The sequence below is a fragment of the Palaemon carinicauda genome, chromosome 41 (assembly GCF_036898095.1).
Source record: "Palaemon carinicauda isolate YSFRI2023 chromosome 41, ASM3689809v2, whole genome shotgun sequence".
In the NCBI taxonomy this organism is placed as follows: Eukaryota; Metazoa; Arthropoda; class Malacostraca; order Decapoda; family Palaemonidae; genus Palaemon; species Palaemon carinicauda.
Window position 1 is genome coordinate 13587830 of NC_090765.1, and position 27436 is coordinate 13615265.

General features: G+C 43.7%; 1 protein-coding gene across 1 annotated transcript in view; it reads left to right on the forward strand.

Moving 5' to 3' along the window:
- Positions 1–7930: 7930 nt before the first annotated feature.
- LOC137632351 (uncharacterized) overlaps positions 7931–27436 on the forward strand; it is a 187135-nt gene continuing 167629 nt past the window's right edge. The window contains exons 1-2 of the mRNA XM_068364286.1: positions 7931–8056; positions 13381–13678. Coding sequence (XP_068220387.1) covers positions 7967–8056; positions 13381–13678 — 388 coding nt within the window. The 5' untranslated portion in view covers positions 7931–7966. The remainder of the gene's footprint in view (positions 8057–13380; positions 13679–27436) is intronic.

The following is a 27436-nucleotide window of genomic DNA, read 5'->3' on the forward strand; positions in this document are numbered from 1 at the left end:
CAAAGCGTTACGAGCTGGTTAGACAAGATGGCAGTAAGTTATACATTATGGAACCATTCTTTAAAACTAAACCAAAGAAATATAACTTTCCATCCCACATACTCATATGCCTCGTATTTGATTCTACTGATGTTTCCCGTAGGGAAGAGCTTCTTTGATTTAGTCCTGTTGGAACCTAGATTTATGTCCACTTTAGGCTCCAGAGCCTTTAAATATGCAGCCCCGAGACTATATAATAAGCTCCCATGAAACATTCGAATGATTGAAGACATTAAGGCTTTCAAGAGGAAACTGAAGAAATTTTTTATTTCATAAGTCTTTTGACAGTGATGATTTAACAGTACAGTGAACAATACGCGATATGAAACGTTAAATATTTTGAACGAACAAGGTAAAATGACTGGAGTTACTGTAGAGAGTGGGGATCCCCTGTTGTATGGGACTGGAAAAGCAGCCATCAAAGTAAAAGTAAGTAAGTAGAAATTATTGTATGCCCCAGGTTCTAGTGGTTTATCATCCTTATGATAAGCAGATGGGGGATGTTATTGTCTTCTTTGCTTTTCAGATCAAGCATTGAACACCCAGATGTTAAAAGAGATTTGTTTTTTCCTAATCATACAAACCTAAGTTTTTTAATATAACTACCCCTGTAATTCCAGGGTCAAAGTATCAAAAGGGAAGAAAAAACAGGCTGAAAGAGAAGGGAGGCTATGCCATTCACCTGCTCAAGCTGGATAATTGCTTGTCATTCATTTTAACCACCTATTCCAGCTCATGTCGACGTAATCTCCCTAATTAAAGGAACCAGGTTTGTATACCTAGGAAAAATACAATTTATGTGGCCATTAGGGCATAACAACAGTTAGAATAGCACCAATGTATCCCTGCGTATTATAAGAGGTGACTAAAAGGGATGGGATGAGGAGACTGTGAATTCCCTCTCCTGTATAGTTACTTCATGTGAGATATCGAAGAATAGGAGTTGGGGAGAGTTATCGCTCCCTGCACTCTAGTTTTGGCGGTGTTTGAATGTGCGTAGATGTAGTACAATAGAGAGTAAAATATGTGAGATTGGAAGTATGTTTTGAAATAGGAAGATGAATGTATTGGCCTTGTATGAGACAAAGATAAAAGGGAAGGGGGAAGTGGTGTTTAGTAAAGTGATAAGTAATATTTGGGATTGAAAGGGGAAGAGCAAGAGAGGGTGTGGCTTTACTGCTGAGTGAATGGATGGCTGGTAAAGTAGTGGAATGGAAAGAGGTGCCATCTAGATTAATGTGTGGTAAGGGTTAGGTTGGGTAGGGAATGTTGGGCTTTTGTTTGCGAGTATGGGATTAAAGTGAAGAAGAGCTGAATGAATTCTGGAATGAGTTAATTAGGTGTGTAGGACTGAGTTGAATGAATTATGTAATTGTGATGGGCAACTTGAATGTCAGTGTTGGTACTGGAGAGGTAGAAGGTGTCATTTGGAAATATGGTGTACCAGGTGAATATGAGAGTGGTGAGAGACTGGTAGATATGTGTGTTCAACAAGAGCTAGTAATAAGTTATATTTTTTTTTTCAAAGAGAGATATGAATAAGTATACATGGGTAAGAGTGGAAAATGGAAGAGTGGTAGAAAGGTCATTGATGGATTATGTGTTGATAACAAGAAGGATATTCGGAAGATTAAAAGATGTTCACGTGTTTAGGGGTATGGCTCAAGGTACGTCTGATAAATTTTGGTTCAAGGAAAATTATTTTAAAGGTTTAAAGGTCTCTCTTGAATGGCAGAGTCAACCCCACTATCTACCCAAGCCAGGACCAAGGAGGGAAATGTAAAAGGTAGGTAGTGAAGTTGGAAGAGTTGAGAATGAAATATAAAGAAAGGTTGAAAGTGGCATATGACAGTGTGAAAGTTAGAGAAAGTGGTGATTTAGAGGAGGAGTGGAAGTTAATAAAAGAGTGGGGAAATGAGAGAATGAAGATAAAGGTGGAAAAGACAAAAAGGTCATTTGAAGAATGATTGTAGAGTAATATTATAGAGCAGTGGTCGGCAACCTATGACACGTGTGCCAGACTTGGTTTATAGCACAGCATTTGATTCAAGGGAACAAAGGAAAAATCCTAAATAAAATACAGAGAGAATGTGTATAGTGCATCATTACTTTTATCTTTCCAGTCAGCCCAAACACGATTTTGCATGCCTTAATCCATGTTCAAATGATTTCCCTGATCAGTTCAGATTGCCTGCCTGAGTATGGTCCCTTTTATAATTCCTTGAGATCTTGATTAAGCTACCTGAGTATGGTCCCTTATATAATTCTTTGAGCTTACTACCTGAATATGGTCCCTTTTATAATTGCTTGAGATGTTCATAAAGCTACCTGAGTATGGTCCCTTTTATGATTGCTTGAGATCTTGATTAAGCTACCTGAGTATGGTCCCTTTTATGATTGCTTGAGATCTTAATTAAGCTACCCGAGTATGGTCCCTTTTACAATTGCTTGAGATGTTCATAAAGCTACCTGAGTATGGTCCCTTTTATGATTACTTGAGATCTTGATTAAGCTACCTGAGTATGGTCCCTTTTATGATTGCTTGAGATCTTAATTAAGCTACCCGAGTATGGTCCCTTTTATAATTGCTTGAGATCTTGATTAAGCTACCTGAGTATAGTCCCTTTTATAACTTCTTGAGATATTTATTAAGCTATGTGAGTATGGTCCCTTTTAAAATTCCTTGAGATCTTGATTAAGCTACCTGAGTATGGTCCCTTTTATAATTGCCTGAGATGTTGATTGAGCTACCTGAGTATGGTCCCTTTTATAATTCCATGAGATCTTGATTGAGCTACCTGAGTTTGGTCCCTTTTATAATTGCCTGACATGTTGATTGAGCTACCTGAGTATGGTCCCTTTTATAATTGCCTGAGATGTTGATTGAGCTACCTGAGTTTGGTCCCTTATATAATTGCCTGAGATGTTGATTGAGCTACCTGAGTATGGTCCCTTTTATAACTGCCTGAGATTTTGATTGAGTTACCTTAGTATGGTCCCTTTTATAATTGCCTGAGATGTTGATTGAGCTACCTTAGTATGGTCCCTTTTATAATTGCCTGACATGTTGATTGAGTTACCTTAGTATGGTCCCTTTTATAATTGCCTGAGATGTTGATTGAGCTACCTTAGTATGGTCCCTTTTATAATTGTGTGAGATGTTGATTGAGCTACCTGAGTATGGTCCCTTTTATAATTGCCTGAGATGTTGATTGAGCTACCTGAGTATGGTCCCTTTTATAATTGCTTGAAATGTTGATTGAGCTACCTGAGTATGGTCCCTTTCATAATTGCCTGAGATGTTGATTGAGCTACCTGAGTATGGTCCCTTTCATAATTGCCTGAGATGTTGATTGAGCTACCTGAGTATGGTCCCTCTCATAATTGCCTGAGATGTTGATTGACCTACCTGAGTATGGTCCCTTTCATAATTGCCTGAGATGTTGATTGAGCTACCTGAGTATGGTCCCTTTCATAATTGCCTGAGATGTTGATTGACCTACCTGAGTATGGTCCCTTTCATAATTGCCTGAGATGTTGATTGAGCTACCTGAGTATGGTCCCTTTCATAATTGCCTGAGATGTTGATTGAGCTACCTGAGAATGGCCCCTTTCATAATTGCCTGAGATGTTGATTGAGCTACCTGAGTATGGCCCCTTTCATAATTGCCTGAGATGTTGATTGAGCTACCTGAGTATGGCCCCTATTATAATTGCCTGAGATGTTGATTGAGCTACCTGAGTATGGCCCCTATTATAATTGCCTGAGATGTTGATTGAGCTACCTGAGTATGGTCCCTTTCATAATTGCCTGAGATGTTGATTGAGCTACCTGAGTATGGTCCCTTTCATAATTGCCTGAGATGTTGATTGAGCTACCTGAGTATGGTCCCTTTCATAATTGCCTGAGATGTTGATTGAGCTACCTGAGTATGGCCCCTATTATAATTGCCTGAGATGTTGATTGAGCTACCAGAGTATGGTTCCTATTATAATTGCCTGAGATGTTGATTGAGCTACCTGAGTATGGTACCTTTTATAATTGCCTGAGATGTTGATTGAGCTACCTGAGTAAGGTTCCTATTATAATTGCTTGAGATGTTGATTGAGCTACCTGAGTAAGGTTCCTATTATAATTGCTTGAGGTGTTGATTGAGCTACCTTAGTATGGTACCTTTTATAATTGCCTGAGATGTTGATTGAGCTACCTGAGTATGGTCCCTTTTATAATTGCCTGAGATGTTGATTGAGCTACCTTAGTATGGTCCCTTTTATAATTGCCTGAGATGTTGATTAAGCTACCTGAGTATGGTTCCTATTGTAATTGCTTGAGATGTTGATTAAGCTACCTTAGTATGGTACCTTTTATAATTGCCTGAGATGTTGATTGAGTTACCTTAGTATGGTCCCTTTTATAATTGCCTGAGATGTTGATTGAGCTACCTGAGTATGGTCCCTTTTATAATTGCCTGAGATGTTGGTTGAGCTACCTTAGTATGGTCCCATTCATAATTTCTTGATATATTGATTCAGCAGAGTATGGCTTCTATTATAATTGCTTGAAGTGTTGATTAATCTAGCTGGGTATCGTCCCTTTTATAATTCATCGGGATCTCAATTAATCTAGATGAGTGTGTTCCCTTTTACAATTCCTTGAGATGTTGATTAAGCTACCTGAGTATGGTCCCTTTTATAATTGCTTGAAATGTTGATTGAGCTACCTGAGTATGGTCCCTTTTATAATTGCCTGAGATGTTGATTGAGCTACCTGAGTATGGTCCCTTTCATAATTGCCTGAGATGTTGATTGAGCTACCTGAGTATGGTCCCTTTCATAATTGCCTGAGATGTTGGTTGAGCTACCTGAGTATGGTCCCTTTCATAATTGCCTGAGATGTTGATTGAGCTACCTGAGTATGGCCCCTTTCATAATTGCCTGAGATGTTGATTGAGCTACCTGAGTATGGTCCCTTTCATAATTGCCTGAGATGTTGATTGAGCTACCTGAGTATGGCCCCTTTCATAATTGCCTGAGATGTTGATTGAGCTACCTGAGTATGGCCCCTATTATAATTGCCTGAGATGTTGATTGAGCTACCTGAGTATGGTCCCTATTATAATAACCTGAGATGTTGATTGAGCTACCTTAGTATGGTACCTTTTATAATTGCCTGAGATGTTGATTGAGCTACCTGAGTATGGTTCCTATTATAATTGCTTGAGATGTTGATTGAGCTACCTGAGTAAGGTTCCTATTATAATTGCTTGAGGTGTTGATTGAGCTACCTTAGTATGGTACCTTTTATAATTACCTGAGATGTTGATTGAGCTACCTGAGTATGGCCCCTATTATAATTGCCTGAGATGTTGATTGAGCTACCTGAGTATGGTCCCTTTCATAATTGCCTGAGATGTTGATTGAGCTACCTGAGTATGGCCCCTTTCATAATTGCCTGAGATGTTGATTGAGCTACCTGAGTATGGTCCCTTTCATAATTGCCTGAGATGTTGATTGAGCTACCTGAGTATGGCCCCTATTATAATTGCCTGAGATGTTGATTGAGCTACCTGAGTATGGTCCCTATTATAATAACCTGAGATGTTGATGGAGCTACCTTAGTATGGTACCTTTTATAATTGCCTGAGATGTTGATTGAGCTACCTGAGTATGGTTCCTATTATAATTGCTTGAGATGTTGATTGAGCTACCTGAGTAAGGTTCCTATTATAATTGCTTGAGGTGTTGATTGAGCTACCTTAGTATGGTACCTTTTATAATTACCTGAGATGTTGATTGAGCTACCTGAGTATGGCCCCTATTATAATTGCCTGAGATGTTGATTGAGCTACCTGAGTATGGTCCCTTTCATAATTGCCTGAGATGTTGATTGAGCTACCTGAGTATGGCCCCTTTCATAATTGCCTGAGATGTTGATTGAGCTACCTGAGTATGGTCCCTTTCATAATTGCCTGAGATGTTGATTGAGCTACCTGAGTATGGCCCCTTTCATAATTGCCTGAGATGTTGATTGAGCTACCTGAGTATGGCCCCTATTATAATTGCCTGAGATGTTGATTGAGCTACCTGAGTATGGTCCCTATTATAATAACCTGAGATGTTGATTGAGCTACCTTAGTATGGTACCTTTTATAATTGCCTGAGATGTTGATTGAGCTACCTAAGTATGGTCCCTTTCATAATTGCCTGAGATGTTGATTGAGCTACCTGAGTATGGCCCCTTTCATAATTGCCTGAGATGTTGATTGAGCTACCTGAGTATGGCCCCTATTATAATTGCCTGAGATGTTGATTGAGCTACCTGAGTATGGTCCCTATTATAATAACCTGAGATGTTGATTGAGCTACCTTAGTATGGTACCTTTTATAATTGCCTGAGATGTTGATTGAGCTACCTGAGTATGGTTCCTATTATAATTGCTTGAGATGTTGATTGAGCTACCTGAGTAAGGTTCCTATTATAATTGCTTGAGGTGTTGATTGAGCTACCTTAGTATGGTACCTTTTATAATTACCTGAGATGTTGATTGAGCTACCTGAGTATGGTCCCTTTTATAATTGCCTGAGATGTTGATTAAACTACCTGAGTATGGTCTCTGTTGTTTTGGTGAGTTTTTAGTTTTTAGTTTTTGTAAATAATCAGGCTTTATGTCCGATTATTTCAGTACCTTGGTATATGTATGTATGTATTTCCATGATGAACGAAAAAATACTCTATTTAAAAGACTTGATTTTAGTTAGGTTTGGTGGAAATTTATTACATAAATTGACAGCCGCGATGCTTAACAGAGAATCTGTGTTGTCTCTACATTAAAAGAACCTATAATTTTCGAAGATAATGGATGTAGGCGGTGTATTCTGCACTGTTCAATAAAAAAAGGTGAGAAAAAAACGAAATATAGGGAAAAAATCATGACCAGATTAGAAGAGACATTTTCAAAATCGCATATTGCCCTGAAATGCACATTATTCAAGACAACTACAAACTGATCAAATGAACGAATAACAAGTTTCGTCATATGAAGTTATGAATTAAATGAGGCCCGATGTGAGGTCCCCTAGTAAATGTATGTACTTGGAAGATGTTAAAGAGAATGTTGATGAATTATACATTTTAATAACCTTAAAATTCCTACGTTTGGCAGAAACGTGAGTTAGAGGAGGTGTACGGTATTGTTGACAAGTATAGAATTATGAAAGGAATGTTTGAACAGGTTGTTACCACACGTTATTGGAGGCTAATAGCAGAAACAGGAATATTGTCAGTTGAAAATAGAATAGAGTTTAAAAAGGTAATGCTTTTTCATAACATCATTACATCAGATGGCAAACGACTAGTTAAGGAGATAGTGAAAGATCAAACAATTAAATCATATAGAGAATGTTGGAGAAAAAGTATGATTGAAATATGCAATAGATATTATATTAAAATTGAAGAGGTAAGAAAGTTTAAAAAGCAGAACTCAAAGAAAAAGTAAATTGGCAAATGTAATTAAAAGAAAAATAGAAGAAAATAAAGCATAGATGACCAAACATGTTTCTGAATAGTAATGGCAGACGAGAATACTCCAATGAGGCAGTAATAGTTATGAAAACAAGGTTAAGTCAGACAGAATTAAAAGAAAATTATAGAAAAAAGTAATTATAATGATAGGCTTTGTGTGTTACGTAGGGAGGCAGATAATACTATGGAGCATATGTTTAGTTGTAATGAGTTATTCAGAAACAATCACACATGAATAGGAAATTTAGAAACACCAACTAAGAAGTAGCCCGGTATATTATAAATCCTCTTGAAGTTAGAAGTAAAAGTATGTAAGCTGTGCTGTCTGTGTAGGAGGTAACTAACGACAATTACGGTAATTTTCTACAAAATGCAACGCTTTGCATCTATTACGCTTCTAGTAGCATGCCCACAATCACATTGTTGTTGAGAGAGCAACGAAGAACCTGGAAGTTCTGGAATCCTGATTCCTGGAGTGTCTGCCACTTGCCAGAGGTTAGTCCGTGACGTCACGCGTGAATCACGATAAGTGACAGCTGTTGGCAACAGGTATATATGGTCTTGCATATCGCCTCTCGTAGACAAGTTATAGTTGGGCTGCCTTACTTTGGTCTCAGATATTGTATGAGGTTGTTAGACAATTGGCTGACTGTTGTTATATATGTTTTGTTTTATTGGCTACCAATTTTGCATGTTGTTTCCGATGGATCATGGATGTTCACTGCTTGATCAATTCAAGACTACCGCTATCTATCTTATATGATTATGACAATACTCATTAAGATTTTAAGCATCTGTTGTGCTCTTTGACGTTTTGTAAAATAACTGGGACGTTGTCTTGCGCTTAGGGTGTCTGCACAATATTTGAACAAGAGCCTAGGTGTCCCGAGTAATCTGCAATTACTAACAGTTGTTCTTGTTATCTCCAGGCTTGTTTTACCATTAAATACTGTTTCCCCAGTATGTTTCCCCACCCTAAACTCCGAGTTCCCACTGGGGTCCCCCATTATCAGTGGATATATATATATATATATATATATATATATATATATATATATATATATATATATATATATATATATCATATTTCGTTTCCCCAGTATGTTTACCCCACCCAAAACCCCGAGTTCCCACTGGGGGTCCCCCATTATCGTAGGATATAGATGTATATATATTTCTGAAACTATTCATTTGCGACGGAAACGAGTGTCATTTTTGAAGAGATTGTAATTTTTTCTGTAAGAAACAGTAGTTTTTTTCCTAGGTTACATTAGCATGGAATAAATACAAAATTTTATATATATATATATATATATATATATATATATATATATATATATATATATATATATATATTTTTTTTTTTTTTTTTTCTGAAACTTCATTTCCGACAGGAACGAGTATCATTTTCGAAGAGACCGGATCTTTTTCTATAGTAATAAAGTAGTTTTTACCCTAGGTTACATTACCCTGCAATACAGTACAGTAATACCCAAAGGACTAATGAATGCAATAACCTCAATTATTCTTTATTACTACTATTATTCTCAACAGAAGCCCAACCAATGGTGGTCGTGTGTTAAAAATGGGACATCTTCCTCCTTTAAGTATCATATTCATTAAATTTTATAAATTATAATCAATCTTAAAATCATTTACTTTACTTTAAGAACTGCTTTTGATCCTATACAGTAGGGTAAGCCTACTCTACAGGACTTCCGATGCCTACTATTTTTGAAATGGCAAGTTTATCCAGTTTGTTTTCATGTTTAATGTATTTGTCGTTATTGTAGGTTTAATCCATTAGTTTTTTTCCCTGGCCCCGATGTATTACAGTTATAAGGAAAACCTTGTTTTATTAAGTAGGGGAAACCTTAAAAGGAAAACAGTATATTAAATTGCTTAGTAATGGCAAATCTGCATAAATCACATCGAAACCATTTTGAATAAATCACATCATAACCATTTTAGAAAGAACATTATTCCTTTTTTTGTCAGTAACAATTGCACAAACGTGTTTTAAGCGCAAATATGTAGCAAGGATAATAACAGGAATGCATTATAACTTAACCTAACCTAGTATGCCAGGCTCACAACTGACTAAAGGTTAAAGTCATTTAATATAATTTGGCTACACCCACATCATCCCTACCCACCCTACTACCCTAGTCTAACCCCCTCCTCTCTGTCACGATATTACTCATACGGATGGCAGTGGTGTCGTCATTATGAGCCAGATTTGCATAATCATGCAAGGTTCAGAGACATCATAAGAGGAATATTGCGGCCAGTAGGCTGCCGTCCTTAATCCTCCTACTCTTTTGAACACTTGCTTAGTCAATTTCAATTGAACTGAGCCACTCATACAGTAGCAGTAATGAGTATGAGTATTAGATAAAAGACCTGAATATAAGAATAATACTATTGTTTTTTCTTTTCATGATCTTGCTGAGTGACCATATGTTCTATTTAATCAAAATTAGTATTCTGCTTTATTTTCTCATTGTCATACCAACTTCATTAATGCAACTCCCCCTCCTCCACCGCTTTTTTCTTCAGTAATCAGTCCCTCATTTTTTTTTTTTTTTTTTTCTCGTCAGAATGGCTGGAGAGTAGGGGTTCCATCAGAGTTGGAAGGGGTGGGGGTGAATGAATGAATGATTTGAAGTTCTCTGGCATCCTGACATTGAAGGTCATTGACGCCAAGGGTGGGGGTGAGTTACTTAGTCACAGTTGACTCATGACCCATCCCCAAATGTATGGAAGGTTGGGGTGCTTCCCTCTGGGGTCTACCACTTCTCTGTGTGATGAGAGAAAGAATATTATTTGTGATGTCATAAAGATGAAACTTTCAGAAGTATGTTGTTAGAACATTTTTTCAGAAATAAATACTAATTGTTCCAACACGGAGTGTAGCTGTTAGTCCTGGTGGCAGCAACATTGGTAATGTTGGTGGTGCTTGGCATCGTTCTGGCAATGGCGGTGGTGCTTGACCTCTTTCGGGCAATGGCAGGCCGAATCGTTCGTGTTCTCAAAGGATGAAATAATGTGGTGGGTTGGTTCAACTGCTACCTCTGGGAAGTTTGCTGGAATGACACCCAACTTCTCCAGTGCTTCTCTGCCTAAGAATGCTTTTTCAATCTTTGAGGACATATACCAACTGTTTGACTGACTGGATAGATCCTGTCTGATCATGGATGCATGAGTGAACAATTATACCTCCCTTGATACCCAAGTCCTCCCTAATGGCACCACGTATTGTGGGTTTCCCTGGCATGATGGCATTCTTGGTGTAACCCATGGTCAAAGCAGACATCATCAGAATCACTGAGCTCTGGGGTCCCAAGTCAGTTACCGCAGGAATGGATTGTCTCTTGAGTCTTGAGCTGTCACTGATGGTGGGTAACTAAGCTTTTCCTGGTCTTCAGGCAGGAGTATCAGGTCAACCACAATTGTGGGGTGCGCTTTTGAGGGACGTTCAAGCCATCTATCATTGAAGATTTGTTAGGCTATTGGTGACTGGTTTGGGGGCTGTTGGTCGCAGCTCCCGTGCAGACTCGAGGTACACAATTGGTCAAATGCCAGCAGGTCATCTGCTTGACATGTCTTAACCTTATCCTGGGATTCCTGGTGAGATTGCAGTCTGCTTCAATCCTTGCTCTGGGTGCGGAATTTGGATGAGCTGTCTCTATGTCCTCACTTATTGTAGGTTGAATATTTGCTGCATTCTGATGAGTAATGTCCTTTAATGGAGCACTTTGCATACGTTGACGACTATGCTGTGCATCGTTTAGCTTTAGTTTTCCTGTCATTGCGCTGACCATGACTTGCTACATCGCTTGCTCAGCACTTAGCAGTTGAGTAGTTGGCTTGTTTGGACCTGTTTGTGAGAGGACCTGCATAGTCTCCAACAGCAGGTCTTGTGGCTTTACCCTTTTCCTTCTTAACTATGAATGATATAGTCTCGTCAAGGGTGCGATCAGTTTTGGGGTTCCTGGGGAGGTCTTGAGAGGATATCCGGGTCAGCAATTCCATGGACAAGATTGGCCTTGATGATCTCACTACTGAAGTGAAAGGTGTGGGTACATCCGAGCTGTGAACAACAATTTGTGAATTAACACAGTGAGGCCTGACCCTGTAAGGTCGCAAAGAAGGTTCCGATTCCTGTCCCTGGTGATTGTACCCTTTATCCGAGTTTGATCTTGTGCACCAGGATGCTTTCCTCTTTCCCTGCTAGACATTTGATGTCAGCTAGGAGATCAGCCTCTCACATCTTGGCAACATCACCTCATAAATCTCTCATCACGTCAGTTCTGAGGATGTCACTGCGACAATAGAACAGTGTTGTTTGGGCTTATGCATCTAATATGGCCATCCCTGTCTTGACATGGCCCACTGTCTGGTTACTACTGGCCACTGGTCTGAGTCGCTACCAGAAATAATCTGGGGGGAATCCAGTTTAAGCTTTGAGGGGGCAGGTGTTCCATGTGTGGCTTAGTCATGCATTTGTGGAGCTGTTGCGAGGGCTGCTGCGAATGCGTTGTCCAGGTCTTGAGATTCCCAGGTTCAGCCCTCAACAATGCACTCAAATTTAGGCATTGTTTAGAGTCTATAAGATGGCTGAATGAGTTGAAGTGTTGAAGATGTTTTTGAGTAACTCTTCAGTCATAGAAAGAAGACACTCTCTTCCTTATCTTTATTTAGTCAAAAGGATGACAGGTGAGTGACTTGGAACACAGAAGATACAAACATAAGTAATAGATAAATCAAGGTAAATGACGTATCTATCTGGTTTTTTGTTGCTATCTCATAACGAAGGTTGTCATTGTTCTGCTATTATAGTCAAAATGTGTCTTCAGTCGAAGCAACTCTTAAAGTAGGTTGCCAACTTCCTTTTCTACTTCTGCTGAAAGAAACTCCTCACTGCCTTGAGCCAGATTTTTAGGCTGAAATGGGTGGGCCCCTTAGTCTAGTGAGAGTTGTCCATGCTTACGAGGAGTTTCAAGGAGTCTTGCTCACAGCGGGAACTCATACATCTGGTGTTGGATGGTACTCACCTTCTGGTGTTTTAGCTCAAGTTCTTGACGGTCATCAGACAGGAATTTTACCATCATTAGTCATTGCTACCCTTGGCATCAGCAAGAAGAGTAGGTGAGCTTCATGGACTACAAATTAGGTCAGCCTCTCAGGAGGGCTTGAGGTTGAATTTGCCTTCATTCCAGACTTATCTCGAAGACACAGAACCTGCTTCTACCAGAAGTCAGTCTTAAGACATTGGAGAGAGAGAGAGAGAGAGAGAGAGAGAGAGAGAGAGAGAGAGAGACTTCTTTTTTGGTTGCAGAGGGTGGGAGTTCCTCTTCTGCTGTTGTCTTTCACACACACAAGAGGGAGAGAGGTCATTGTCATCTTGTTACATGGCGCAAATTCATCAATCCCTAAAATCCCAAATGGTTCCAAAAGCCTTGAGAATATTTAAGAGCTCTTGATTAGTTGCCAGAGACAAAGAGTAACATTATTAACTACTTTGTACCCGAGTGTAAATGTATATGTTACATATTATTCGCTTTAACCCGGCTAGGCTTTTTCTTTCAATAACAAATGGGGGGGTCTGGGAATTGCATATACAGTATGTACGTGTAGTGTATGAGTATGGTCTAGGTTTGTAATGAAATAATTCTATGTTTGTTTACCCTAAAGAGTTATTGAACAGAACTAAGATTTTACTGCCATTCCATTGTAATGCTTAAATTTAGATAGTATAAAGTACATCCTCAAAATCCCCTATTCATAGTAGCTTTTATTTATAATTTTATTTTCAGGCAATGTCAGTATTATGGGTGCTGTTGGTATGTCAGTGTGCATTTTTGAGGGGGGTTTCATGTGCCCAACAAGAGCTGCATGGACAGAGAGATGACCCTACTGATACGCATCAAACTTATGAATACAGAGAAACCCCTGATAGTTTTCATGATGATATACCAGCACAAGCGAGTGTCAATGGAGATATTCACGATAGACGTCCTGAGATATCACATTTTTCCAAGGGTGATGGAGAAGTCTGCTCAAATTACAAGAATGGACAATGTGAACCAGAAGCAACACCTTCATCTGAGAATGGTAAAGGAATGCAAGATTGTTCATTTACAATATATTATAAAAAGTTATTTGTTCCTACACAAATACAAACCATTGTTCTTTACAAAGGATATTAATAACAGTTAACAATTAAAAACTTATAACGAGTTGTTAACGACTGACAGATCGCCTTTGCTGCATCACTTACAAGTCACTTAGATATCAGACGTTAGTTGAAACAGGCATTCTCTCTTAATGGCAATGTTAAAGACGTTACTAATAATTTTCTTTCTCTTTTTCCAGGATGTTTAGATTTGTGAGTGTTTGTAATTTCCTGAAGTAGTGCATTCGGACATGCCCTCAAGTTCCGGCAAAGATCTGGTACACTTTTATGAGTGCGGTGACTATGGACCTTTACTGGACATGCCCTGCTAGTAGAGGGCATGCATGCTTTCAAGCATGACCTTGTTATTAGTGTTAGGAGTGGCCATCCTCCTTGTGGGAGACGTACGGCAGGAAGAGAAAAGAGAAATTGAAAAGAGATTTTTTGCCTTCAGGGGTCTTTCTTGAAGTCGAAGAAATCCTGACTTGGTTCTTTGACCCCCTGGTACTCTTCCTTCTGAATTGGACTCTTCTCTATGAGTCTCCTCTGTGGGCCAATCGAGTAAGCCCAGGGGCTAGGGTTTCCTTTTGCTTCTCCTAAAGAAACTGTGGGGTCTCCTCCTCAGGGGGAGACCCTTGTTTTGAGGTAACAGATATATTGTACAGTTGTTGCTGTGTTCCCCTTTGGGGATAGGTTCCCCTTTGGAGAAACTGCAGCAGCCCCTGGCAGTGAGACACCAGTGGGAGATTCCTACTTCATCAGACGTTGACCCTTATGGGTTAATAAGAAGTCTTGCCCCTCTTCTTTATCCCCTTGTAACCTGCAGTAGATGTGTCTCCTCAGTGCTTTTCCCACACCAAATGCCTTTTTCCTTTTCAGAGGTCGGATGAGTGAATGCCTAACCCTCGTCCTTCGAGGAGGTTTCCTTCTTCAGAGCTCTGTGAACCCTTACGTAAGGTTGTGCATTAACCTTTGCAGGATCCTTCCTCTTTGGAAGCAAAAGTATTTAATTTTTATAATGTAAAGAAAATATTTTGCAGCATCTCTTAGAAAATATTGGTCCTATTAGTGTACTATGATTAGATTTATATAGATCTACTATCAGAGATAAAGCAAAGGAAATAAAACTTGCTTAATATACGAGATTCTGCCCTAGCTGTACTGCAGAGTCAAATTTACTCTTGAATAATACTCATAACAACCAATACAGACCCTTGAAATACTTTGTGTTGTTACTCGATATTTCGATTGTGGGAATACAGTCATACCTCTCTTCACAAAAGACTCTGCTTACGAAATTTTCAAGGTGCGAAATGAGATGCGAATATTTCTATGACTCACTTTATGAAAAATGTTTCCTTTTAAGAAAAGAGATTTGCCAGCCAGGCCTAGAAGAAAATAGTGACCCATCACAAAGAATTGAAGAAAATTGATTCAGACAACAGAAAATATAGCTGTAGTCTATAATAGGGGTAACTATAATAGTACAGTACATATGGAACTGTATATTTAGTATATGTACTGTATGTATTGTATTATTTTCCATTTATTATTACAGTATGTTATAATAACTACATTACTAACATTAATTGATAGCCTATTGAAAGGAAATCACTCGATTTGCCCACTTGTTTTCTGCCAGAAGTATGATGTCACCAGACATGTGAACTCAACAGATATTAAAAATGATCTTAATATATTTTTTATTTAAAATAGATACTGTTTGCAGTGTTACAGTATCAGTAAAAGAAAATACTAGCTTAAGATAAATTAGCAGAAGAGGAGGACGAAGCCAACTCCTCTTCACCCCGAACTTCACCATCTTCGTTTGAGCAGGGACTTAGGATATCTGCGGAAGATCTCTTTTGCCCTATTTCAGACCCTCTCCAATAGAGGTCATGCCACCAGAGCTTCGACCCGTCTCCAGGCCACCACCAGAAAAGAGGAACCTCCTGCAAGAGAGGTTCAGATAGAAACCTTGAAGACCTCTGGTGGAGGAATACCTGCCATCTTACAGAAAGTCTAAGGACACCAAGACGGTGCCCAAGAACTCCAAGGCATGAGCAGCTCTCCTGCAAGAGAGAGCTAGGAGATCTTTCCCAGTAGCAGGAATGTCAGAAAGCGACGTTCCCTCAGTTGACAACCTCAACCTAACTTAGGCTTTTATGGGTAAGAGCTTGGAGGTGGATGAAGACATGAACTCTGAGGATGACTACCTCCCTAGAACTGCTAGTCTTATGTTCAGCTCAGAAGCCAAGCAGAGTGAGTCTAAATAGGCCTTCTGGTAAGTCTTAGCCTGCATGAGGACCATCAATTGGCTAACCCTGAGACGGCTTCTCAGGAAGGTGAAGATACGGTCTTAGACCATGTATATGGTACCCAACAACCACCTAAGGCCACTGAAGCCCTGCCCTGGTCGAAGGGATTGACAGCAGCCAGAAAGAAGGGGTTCTTACAGATTGGCGGCTCCTCTAGCTTGCTTTGAGCAGGCTTGTCCTCCAAACTCCTTCTGGCTCCCTTTATTCAGCAGAGGAGATATTGAGGTCACGGATCAGCCCTTTCCGGCTTTGCCTCTTAATTCCTGTGTAGAGGTTCTCTCGAGGGTATCCCGTTCGAGAGGCTTTCTGGTCTCTCGGCTTCATTTTCGGCGTTTGAGATTCTTAACATGGAGAAGGTGGCAAAATATGCCATGCAGGCTACTGCGTGGCTTGATCTGTGGTTGGGATCAGATGGGCCACCTTGTTAGAACTTAAGATTGGTCCAAGGAGTCTACAAGGAAGTCCATGGAAACTTTTCTCATGTCGGTCACTCACACCATGGAATTCCTCGCCCTCCAGGTTGTCAACCTATGGACGAAAGCAATTCTAAGTAGGTGGGATGCCAGGGTTAAAAGGTTCCACAGACAGGTCCCCAAAGCTGAGATCACAAAGCTCAGGAACTCCACACTTGATGGCTCAGTGCTGTTTTAGCCTGAAGAGGTCAAGGGGGCAGCTGATCAATGGAGGAAGTCCACCAAGGACTCCCTTCTCCGCAGGACCTCAACATGCAGGTCCTATGGCAAGGCTCCACCACCTGCCAGGAAGCAGCCGCAATCCATCAAGTCCTTGACTAGAAGGATGGCAGGATCCTCTAAGAAGGTGTCCAAACACTTTTTTCCTGCCAAAGATCCAAAGGGCTCCAAGCCCTCCTGAGGAGGTAAAAGTGGTAAGGTGCCACTCACGCTAGGGGAGGCAATCCTTTCACCTGCCCACCGGAGAGGGGATGTGTGTAATACTGCTAGCATAGGTGGCTGCAGTACAGGCCCGATCCTTGGACAGTCTCCATGATTAGCTTGGGGTATCGTGTCCTGTTCACTCAATCTCTCCCTCCACTAACTCGGGATCCAGTTCCATTGAGCTCCTATGTGAAGGGATCTGTAAAGGAGCTGGCCCTCCTGGCTGAAGTCCAGACCATATTGGAGAAGGGCACTCTCCAAGAGGCCCACGACGGTTCCCCAGTCTTCTTCAGTTTACTTTCTTGTGTAAAAGTCGTCTGGAGGCTGGAGACCACTCATTGATCTCTCGGCTCTGAATAAGTTTATTCTTCAGACTTCATTTAGGATGGAGAAGGTAGACATGGTATTACAAGCGATAAGGCCCAGGACTTCATGTGCACATTGGATCTCAAAGATGCACACTTCCAGATCCCAATCCATCTGTCTTCAAGGAAGTATCTTCAGATCATACACAAGAACAGGCAATATCAGTTTAAAGTGTTGTGCTTCGGTCTTTCCACAGTACCCCAGATCTTTATGAGGGTGTTAGCCCTAGTGTCATATTGGGCTCACAGGATTGGCATTCATCTCTTGAGATACCTTGACAACTGGCTGATTCTAGCAGACTCGGTAGTGACCCTTCTTCAATACCGAGACAGACTGCTTGAGTTTTGTCAGGATCTGAGGACCGTGATAAACCTCGAGAAGTCTTCCCTGTTCCCCTCTCAAAGACTGGTATACCTGGGTATGATTATAGACACAAAATTATAAAAAGTATTTCCATCAGACGACAGAATACACAGGCTGAGGGAGGTACCAAGCCCGTTTTTAAGTCTAGAAGAACTTCCAACCCAACAGCGGTTGTATCTCCTAGGTCACCTAGCACCCCTGGTCCGTCTAGTGCCCAACGGTTGCCTCAGAATTTAATCACTTCAGTGGCAGCTGAAATACAGGTGGAGTAAGCACACCGGCTCTCCGGATACATTAGTTCCTATGGGACAGGAGCAACTGACGGGTCTTCATTGGTGGATGACAGAAGAACACCTCCGCTGAGGGACAGACCTTCTTGTCCCTCCCCCGGAATTGATGCTCTACACAGACACATCAAAAGACTGTGGGGGTCCACATGCTGTACCACATGGCCTCAGGGTTAAGGTCCAAGTTTGAAAGGTACAAGCACGTAAATATCTTTGTTCCAACACGGAGTTCTTACCTCGAACTACTTTCTTAAGAGTATCTGGGATCTCCTCCCTAACCGACCAAGAATTTTGCGTAGTTCCGCCTATCTCCGTTACCTTTGTCGGGGCGGGAGGATACTCGCCCTGAGGTGACCCGGGGTCAGCGCGCTAAAGTGCTCTGCTAGGTCTGAGTCGTCAGTAAGTGTCTGGTCGCGACGTAGATCTCATCTCGCCGCTCTCTCTCCCACATCCCGTCTGACCTGCCTTTGTGTTCCATTGTGTTCCCCATCCTTTGTGCACCACGTGTTTCCTTTGTGTTCCCTATTCTTTCCTTGTGTTTCTTGTGTTGCTTGCGTGTTCCGGTTTTCTAGTATGGAATCTCAGCGTCGTTGTCCCGGGCCCAAAGCTGGTAAGTCTTGCGGGGCCTGGCTGTCCAGGCCTGATGTCGACCCGCACACGCTGTGCTCCTCGTGTAGAGGCAATAAGTGCTTCCCTCGCGCGGACCGACGGTGTTCCGTTGCGCGAACCGACGGTGTTCCGTCGTGCGGACCGACGGTGTTCCGTCGTGCGGACCGACGGTGTTCCGTTGTGCGGACCGACGGTGTTCCGTCGCGCGGACCGACGGTGTACCGTCGCGCGGACCGACGGTGTTCCGTCGCGCGGACCGACGGTGTTCCGTCGCGCGGACCGACGGTGTTCCGTCGCGCGGACCGACGGTGTTCCGTCGCGCGGACCGACGGTGTTCCGTCGCGCGGACCGACGGTGTTCCGTCGCGCGGACCGACGGTGTTCCGTCGCGCGGACCGACGGTGTTCCGTCGCGCGGACCGACGGTGTTCCGTCGCGCGGACCGACGGTGTTCCGTCGCGCGGACCGACGGTGTTCCGTCGCGCGGACCGACGGTGTTCCGTCGCGCGGACCGACGGTGTTCCGTCGCGCGGACCGACGGTGTTCCGTCGCGCGGACCGACGGTGTTCCGTCGCGCGGACCGACGGTGTTCCGTCGCGTGAACGTCGGCTTGATTCCTGCAGTATCCATTGCTCGCCTACGGGTCATCGCTCGCCGACCACCAGCTCTCGCCCTTCCTACCACGCTCGCCCTCCTTCTGCGCTCCTTCACGCACTTTCGTTTGCGTTCCTGCGTGCCCGCGCATGGGCGCTTCCACGTTCGGCTACGCGCAAACCATTGATTTACCATCGCGCGAGCGACAGGGCGATTGCGACCGCGATTCCCGTTGGGGTTTCGCAACATGGCCAGTCTTCTGGAGCGCATTTCCAGAACACGGCCTCACCCCGTAAACGCAGAGCGTGGCACATGCAAGAGCAGGAAGGATCTTCAGGGAGTTCTGAGCAACATTCTTCTTTCCAGAACCTGGGTTAGGCCTTCCCCGTCATTCCCTGGAAAGGTTTTGCCAGGGAGCTTTCCGTTCGAGATTTCTCCGTCGGCCAAGGGGTGACTGGTTTACCCCTTCCTCTTCTCCATCTCGTGAAAGGGGCTTACCAGGTCCTTTCCCTCCTTGGTTGCGACCCGAGGTTTTGTACAAGGAAGCTCCAGGAAGATCATGGGTACTTTCCTCCTCTCGGGCTCAAGCACCTTGGCGTTTCGTCGCCAAGTTTCGAACTTGCGGGCAAGCTCGATGTTGGACCATCTGGACACAATGACCGAGGGCTTCCTCTCGGGTGTCTCATCCGTGGATGTCGACAAACTCAGACACCCTTCCATCCTTGGGAAGAGCTTGTTTGTGCCCAAGGACAGAGACATAGACATCGGTTGTGCGGAGGAAGTCGACTTCCGTTTTCACTCCTCCAAGGCGCTTTCTTCCAGACCCTGTAGGCCTCCAGCGCCTCTTTCTTTCAGCCTCGTCGGCCTAAGTTATCGGACCGGCTACGGCAACTAAGACTAGGTGTCCAATAGCAGTCCCCTCCTGTCAGGAACAGGTAGCACGGGAGGCTCTCCCAGTGGGGCATAATCCTAGAGGGAGCGGCAGAGTTCACGAACTCTAGGATTGGCAACCCCCCCTTGCAGGTCTCACGCTGGGAGGATGCCTAAGGTTACTCATCCGGATAACAGCTTCCCGATGCCGATTCCTGCACAATCTCTGTGATCAGCCAAGGATATCGCGCCTGCCGTCTCTCTCAGCGAATTCAGTGTCACTCAACCTCTATGTCATGGGGTCGGCAAGAGTTTTGCCCGTTTGGGCAGAATGATCCTTGCCTTAGGAGGTCCTCCATAGGATCGTCGACGGCTTCACCCCCCGGCTTCTTCAGTCAATCCTTTCTCGTAGGAAAGCATCAGAGACGGGAATTCCGTAGTCGACCTCTCAGCTTTGATCAAGTTTGTCGAACAAACTTCGTCCAGCGTGGAACAGCAGAATCGATCAGACTGTTAACGAGGCGACAGGACTCCTTAGGCCCTGGATCGGAAGGACGGGTACTTTCAGTTTCCATTCCATCCATCTTCCAGGAAGCTCTGGGAATTCAGCCTAGACTACAGGTGTTCCTGCTTAAGATGCGGTGTGGCGATCCCGCCGTGGCATCGCAGGTTTTTCCCCAGAGAACTCTCCCTGCTTTCCTCATGGCCGCTCAGAAGCAGGCTTCCGCCTCCTTTGCCTTTTGGAGGTCTGGTCAACTCCGGTAGGCTCGGGTTCAACCTTCTTCAACGCCAGGACAAGCTTCCGGATCTTTACCATGATTGAGGGATCATGGTAATTTACTAGGAGCCTTCTCTACTTCTGCGTCAACATCTGGAGTATCTAGCCATGATATTGAATCAACGGCCTTACCACATTGGAAACCCCGCTTCTCGTCCATCCAGCGAGGTTAAGCAACGTCGGGTCTGGTCGGTACTTGGATGGGTGACCGCCTGGGGACTCTAGATGCTGTTGCCGCCTCCTACGAGCCTTCCCTTCAGTTGACTGTGGCAAGGCTGAGGAGAGTCGCAGCACCTGTTCTCAGTCGAGCAGAGCTTTCAGCCCTACCTTGGAACGTTTCCTAGGTCTCTTTTCCTCATTGACCCGTCTAAGGTCCCGAACGGTCGCCTCAGGATAAGTTCCCTGTGGGGCGGCCCAAGTTCCGGTGGTTTCAAAGCAACGATTAACCGGACTTTCTGGCCCCTATGGGACCAGCCGAACGATTAGACCTGCAATGAGTGTTGACCTACGGAACCTCTTGGTGGGAGTGGATATTCTCGTCCTTTCCCCACATTTTTTATGCTGTTCTCGGACTCGTCAAAGAAAAGGGTGGGGGTGGGGGGGCATGTTCTGGTTCAGGCCAATGGTCAGGACCTGAAGGATACCTCTCCATCATTCAGGCAGGCTTAGGGGGTGTAGTCTGGCCCCTCTACAGATCCTACAGCTCCTACCGAGTCGCTCCGTGCGCGACGACTTCATGGTACTGGCGTGTTCCAACCAGCAAGGGACGCATTTTCATACCTTTGCATCATGCAGTAGAGATACTGAGATGATTTGAGATCCTCTCAATACCACTATCGGCTCGCTCATTCCAGGCAGAGGAATGTTCTCACCGACTATCTGAGCAGAGCCTCGTAGATAGAGTGTACCTGGGGGTCTTTGACCTTTAGTAACCAGCAAGTCCTGGCCTGGGGGACCTGATCATGACAGCTTGGAACCTCAAGCTTCCGCTGTTCTTCCCCCCCAGTCTCAGACCCCAAGACTCTTTGACAAGATGCGTTCCGGTGCTGGTGGGACAACATCGACGCCTGCATCTTCCCTCCTTTGTTGTCTGTTGAGAATGGGTCTCAACAACACCAGGTTGTCTGTCAACCTTTCAATGGCCCTGAGAGCTCCACTGGGACTATACGCAGAAGGGTTTCCGGACCCTCTGCTTCCCCTGACGGAACTCCCGGGAGAGCTTCTCCCACGGCACAGGCTACTCAAACAACCACACTGCAACATCTTTCACGAGCCGGGGCATCGCTTCGGTTTCACGCCTGGAGACACTACGCCTCCTCCTCAAGAAGAGACAACCCGCTACAGTCGCGGGGCGGAGGTCGCCTCATCTGCGATAGTCATCCGCAGGGGTCTACCAGGCGAAGTGGAGAGTCTTCTGTGGTTGGTGTCGTGGGAGATATACCTCTTCCCTTGAGGCCTCTTCTCCAGCAATAACGAACTTACTGCTTTTCGGCGGGAGGAAACTCCTTTCCGCTCTCGGCAATGAAGCCTGTCGCTCAGCCTTTCCCTAGCCTTCAGGCTGAAAGGAATAAACTTTTTCCTTCCCGCTGGACCTTTCCTCGCTCATGCGAAGCTGCGAACGTCCCTTCCCCCGTCGGAGTGAGACCTCCAACATGAAGCATGGTTTGGACTTTTTAGTCCCTTAAGAGATCTTCTCAAGACTCTTTACGTCAGGCCTCTGATCGTATTCCGTCTTGGGGCTCCTGCGCACTCTGGCCGCGGCCAGTGTGTAAGCAATCTTCTTGGTTTCGTACGACTCTGCCCTTTCTAAGGAATGGGGGAAGGCAACATTCAAGTTCGCTCCTGAGTTGTTGGCTAGACTCAGAATCTTGGGGTCCCGGCCCTTCGGTCCAATTCCTTCAAGATTTCGAGTCACCATTCTGTATCAGATGACCCAAAACCTTCTCCTTCTGGCCAATAAAGGAATCGAGGGGTTATCTTTGGGAACAGCTACAGTTTGTCCTCACGTGCAGCCGGGTTGGGAGCACAAGAAGGACACGGGGGAGAGTCACCAGTATACCTCTTTAGCTCGGACTCAAGGATATTCATCTCGACCTGAATCCAGACCCTCCCCCGTCACGTCGCCCTACAGCACGATGTCGGATACATCGCAACATCCCTCGCCTTCGAGTAATGCTATTCTGTGACGCAGGTGCTACAAGCTGGAGTCTGGAAGCGTCTAATGACCTTCACAGCCCGCTTCCTGCAGGACGTGACCCACAGGAGTATCGATACGTTTCTATCGCTCTGTGGTGGCTTCACAACAGCTGGTCTAACCTCAGGCTCCTTTTTGGACAGGTAGCAGAAGGTTGAGGGCATTGTTATCAGGTTTTAGTCTGCATGAACGAAAGAAGTATGTCTGGCCCTTACTTCTTTCTTCATCATCCCCTCTACTGGGAAGCAGCATCCTGGTCTCTGCATAGCTGACCTCAAACCTCTGCAGGTAAACCATGCTTCCTTGTGTTCCGAGTATTGAGTCAATACTGTTGCGTCCCCCATACCCTGACGAGGTGGTATTGAGAAGGTCCTAACCCAGAGTTCCTTCTGGAACTCAAGGTCAACTGCCTAGGATGGGTCACACTTCTTCCTTCACACACAAGCTTATGTAGGCCACATACTTGTGAGGTGCAGGAACTCCTTTTCTCGAGTGCGACTCACTTGGATTCTGAGTTCTCGGGTAAAGCCAAAGCCAGTATGGCTGGGGACTTTCCACCCTTTCTAAGGGGTAAGTCACCCAATGTAAATAGCGTGGTTTGTATTTCGGTTACGGAACAAATGACAAATTCGAAGATAATTTGTATTTTTCCTAACCATACAAACCTTGGCTATTTACATATATTTGCCCGCCAGCCCTGTCCCCCAAGACAAGTCCTACCTCTAAGTGAAAGTGAAGCAGTTCACCGGTGTGTGAGAGGGGGGAGGGGTAGCTAGCTACCACTCCCCTACCCCCCTGCTAACTAGCGCGGGGGTAATACACCCTCGTTAAATTATAATGGTTCGCCATTTCAGCTACGCTAAAAGGTAAACCCAATGTAAATAGCTAAGGTTTGTATGGTTAGGAAAAATACAAATTATCTTCGAATTTGTCATTTTTCCTAACAGTACTTACCTCGAACTACTTTCGGGTTATTGCCCACCCAGCCTACCCTGAGTATCTTACAGGAGTTCAAGTAGTACTTAAACATACGCTTACTGACGACTCAGACCTAGCAGCGCACTCTCGCACTCTGACCCTGGGTCGCCTCAGAGCGAGTATCCTCCCGCCCCGGAGCGCCCGACAAAGGTAACGGAGCTAGGAGGAACTACGCAAAATTCTTGGTCGGTTAGGGAGGAGGTCCTAGATACTCCTAGGAAAGTAGTTCGAGGTAAGTACTGTTAGGAAAAATAAAAGTTACTTAAAATTTGTGATTTTGAGATAAGGGCAGCCTTCCTAGCCCTCCAACAATTCCAACAGTTCCTAGCAGGTCACCCTGTGATGTTGATGAGTGACAACACCACAGTTGTGGCTTTGTAAACAAACAAGGCAGTGCCTTTTTGCAGCCCCTATACCATCTAGAAGTAGAGATGTTATGTTGGACAGAAGAAAATTTTGTGTCCCTATCAGCTTACTTCATTCCAGGCAAGAGGAATGTGCTCGCGGACAATCTAAGGGGAGCAACTCAGATAGTGGGCTCCGAATGCTTCTTGAATACTGTAATCTGATAGCCAACAAAGTCCTGACTTTGAGGGTTTCCCAACTGTGGATCTGTTCCTGATGTCCCTGAACTTCAGGCTCTCGCTATACTGTTCTCCAGTCCTGCACCCTCAGGTTCTCTGGCAAGAGGCATTCCAACAACGGTGGGACAACATTGACATTTAAACGTTTCCCCCGTTCTGTCGGATGCAAAGGGTGCTCAACAAGATCAGAGCATTCTACCTCTTCATGACGCTCAAAGCTCTGCTATAGTATCACGCAGAGTGGTTCCCAGACCCTCTGCAGCTTGTTGTCAAAGCTCCCAAGAGAACTCCCTCCACGACAAGATCTACTCGGACAATCACATCTCCTCTTACAGAGAATCTTTTCACATGTTGTGAGAAGGATGTCTGGATACTTATGAAAATCCTCAGAAGTTAGACCTCCTCCTTGGAAGTTAGTTCGCGTCCTTCGGTCCCTGAAGGGTTCTCCCTACGAATCATTACGCCAGGCAACAGATTGCCACCTCATTTTGAAGATGGTTTTCCTACTCACGTCCCTTCTTAACGAGAGAATACCGTGATGAAATCATTGTGCTTAAATAGGGAGTATTGTTTCCACGTTGAAGCATTGTGACGGGCAAGAGGGCTCTCGAACTTTGGAAAATTCCTCCCCAGTTGGTATCCAAATTGGATGATTTTTGACGGAACTATTCTCAAGGGTTGGGTCATCGGAATCCAGGGGGATCCAATCCTTGAAGTAAGACTCTCGGCCTTTGGCCAAAAGCCCATCATTACAGTTATGGAGAGGATGATTCCATATTTTCTTGGTCTCAGTCTTTACAGGCAGGTTTAGCTTACACCTGTGCCTCTAAATCTGTTTTGGTGCTATCGCATGGATAGGGTATGGAATGGACCATCTGGGAAGTATACTCCCTTTGTGCCAATTGTGGCGAGTGCAAATATACTTTATTAATATTCTCGAGTGGGTAAGCCAAATAAACAACCAACCAACCAATTACGACCCCTGCTTTATGGATTCTTTAAGAAACGAACCCCTTCCCTAGAATATGCAGACACTCCCCCGGCACTAATGATGACCACTGCTAATTTAGTTAAGGAAAATTCTTTTGACAACCTTGGAACTAAAATACCACTTTACTGATGTTAGAATATCAAGTAATTTGGGTAACAAAAGGAAACTGCAAATCCTTCATTTTTCAATATTAAACTTACCCGATAATCATGTAGCTGTCAACTCCGTTGCCCGACAGAATTCTACGGAAGGGATACGCCAGCGATCGCTATACAAGAGGGGGGTGTACTCACAAGCGCCACCTGTGGCCAGGTACTGCAGTACTTCTTGTTGACACCACCTCAATTTTTCCTCTGTCGTGCCTCCGGCTAGACCTATATGGATACGCTGTTGATTCTGGAGTTTTTTGCTCACGATTTGGTGATGTATTTGCTCTAGAGTTTAGCTTTCGCTATTCAGGAAGTTTTATCATTAGCTTAGCTAGCTTTTGGAATTAATTTGATTAATTATGGTGACGAAGAGAGTATGAACTCTCTTTCACTTTTAAATGGCCGACCCTTCCCTTAGACGGAAGTGTTGGTGTCTAAGAGAGTATAGACTCTCTTTCTTAATTTTGCTTAACAAAAGTTATAGATTTATTTTATATCTCTCCGCCTTTTATAGGCCTCTTCGATTAACTTCCTTTTATTATAAACTTATTAAAATTAATTTTTATATTTGTTTATATTCGACCTTTCCTAATAGTAGGCGGTCTTTTCTTGGTACCGAAGTTAATTAACATTGAGCCCGTCATTTCGGTTTTCCTGTTAACATATTATGCGATTTTAATGTTTTTGAAAGAATTTCTTTGATAGTCTCGTACTGTTTTCAAAGTTGAACTAACGTTTTGTTTTGTCTCTGCAGTTGTTGACGTTCAGAACGTTCAACTTGCGCTCTATCGTTACGATAGAGAGAGAATTTTCACGGTGTCACGTTGCAGTAAGAGTAACCGTTTCTAGCGTTTTGTTCATTCTTTCTTAGCTTAATGGTTTTAATTCTAATAAAGGAACTTTTTATTTGGGAAATATTTCAGTTTTTTTCCTTTAACAATAATATGTTTTAACGATATATATGATTGGGCTCTTCTCTCAGGTTCTAAGTCAAGAGAGAGAGAGAGATAGAGACGGAGGGAGAGAGAGCTGGATAAACGTTTCGTTCAAGCGAGTAACGTTGTTATCGTTTTTGCTCTTCTCCCTAGTCTCTTTAGGGGAAGAAGGTAAACGTTTCTAGAGTTTTATTCTTGTTCTCAAGCTTTATGCGGTGAGAGATTTTAAACGTAGTTTATTTGATCTAGTGTTTAGTCTCTTTCCAGCCACTGAATTATTTATCTTTCATTAGATTTTTCTGTTACATTGTAATTCTGTTTTCGCAATTACTAACTTTTAAGGAAGGATAGAATTGCGTGTTTCAGGTACAAACCACTTAAAGTTTCGAGTTCAGTGAAATAAGTGCAAACAGAAAATCAAAAGTGATAAGTGATTAGCGCAAAGTGTGTCAGTGTTGTGCGTGAGGGTACTTCTGTGCGTGCCAGTCGTCCTCCCAGTCCGGGACCTCTTGCAAGCTCCCAAGCCCAGGGGAGAAGCAATGTCGAAGGGCAAAAGGGTTCGGCAGGCCTTGATCGGCGCACAGAAGTATCCTCGGTGGTTGCGGGCGTGTCTTACAGAGACCGTCACTCCCACCCGCAGACGATTGAGCCCTTATTTTGCTCGTCTGCAGAAGAAATTTCGGGGAGAAAACGCTGGACTCAGGTCTCAAGACCTCTTAAACGTAAAGTCCAGACCTCTAGAGTTCAACAACCCGGATGCAGTCATTGGGTTAGCTCTGACTCTCCG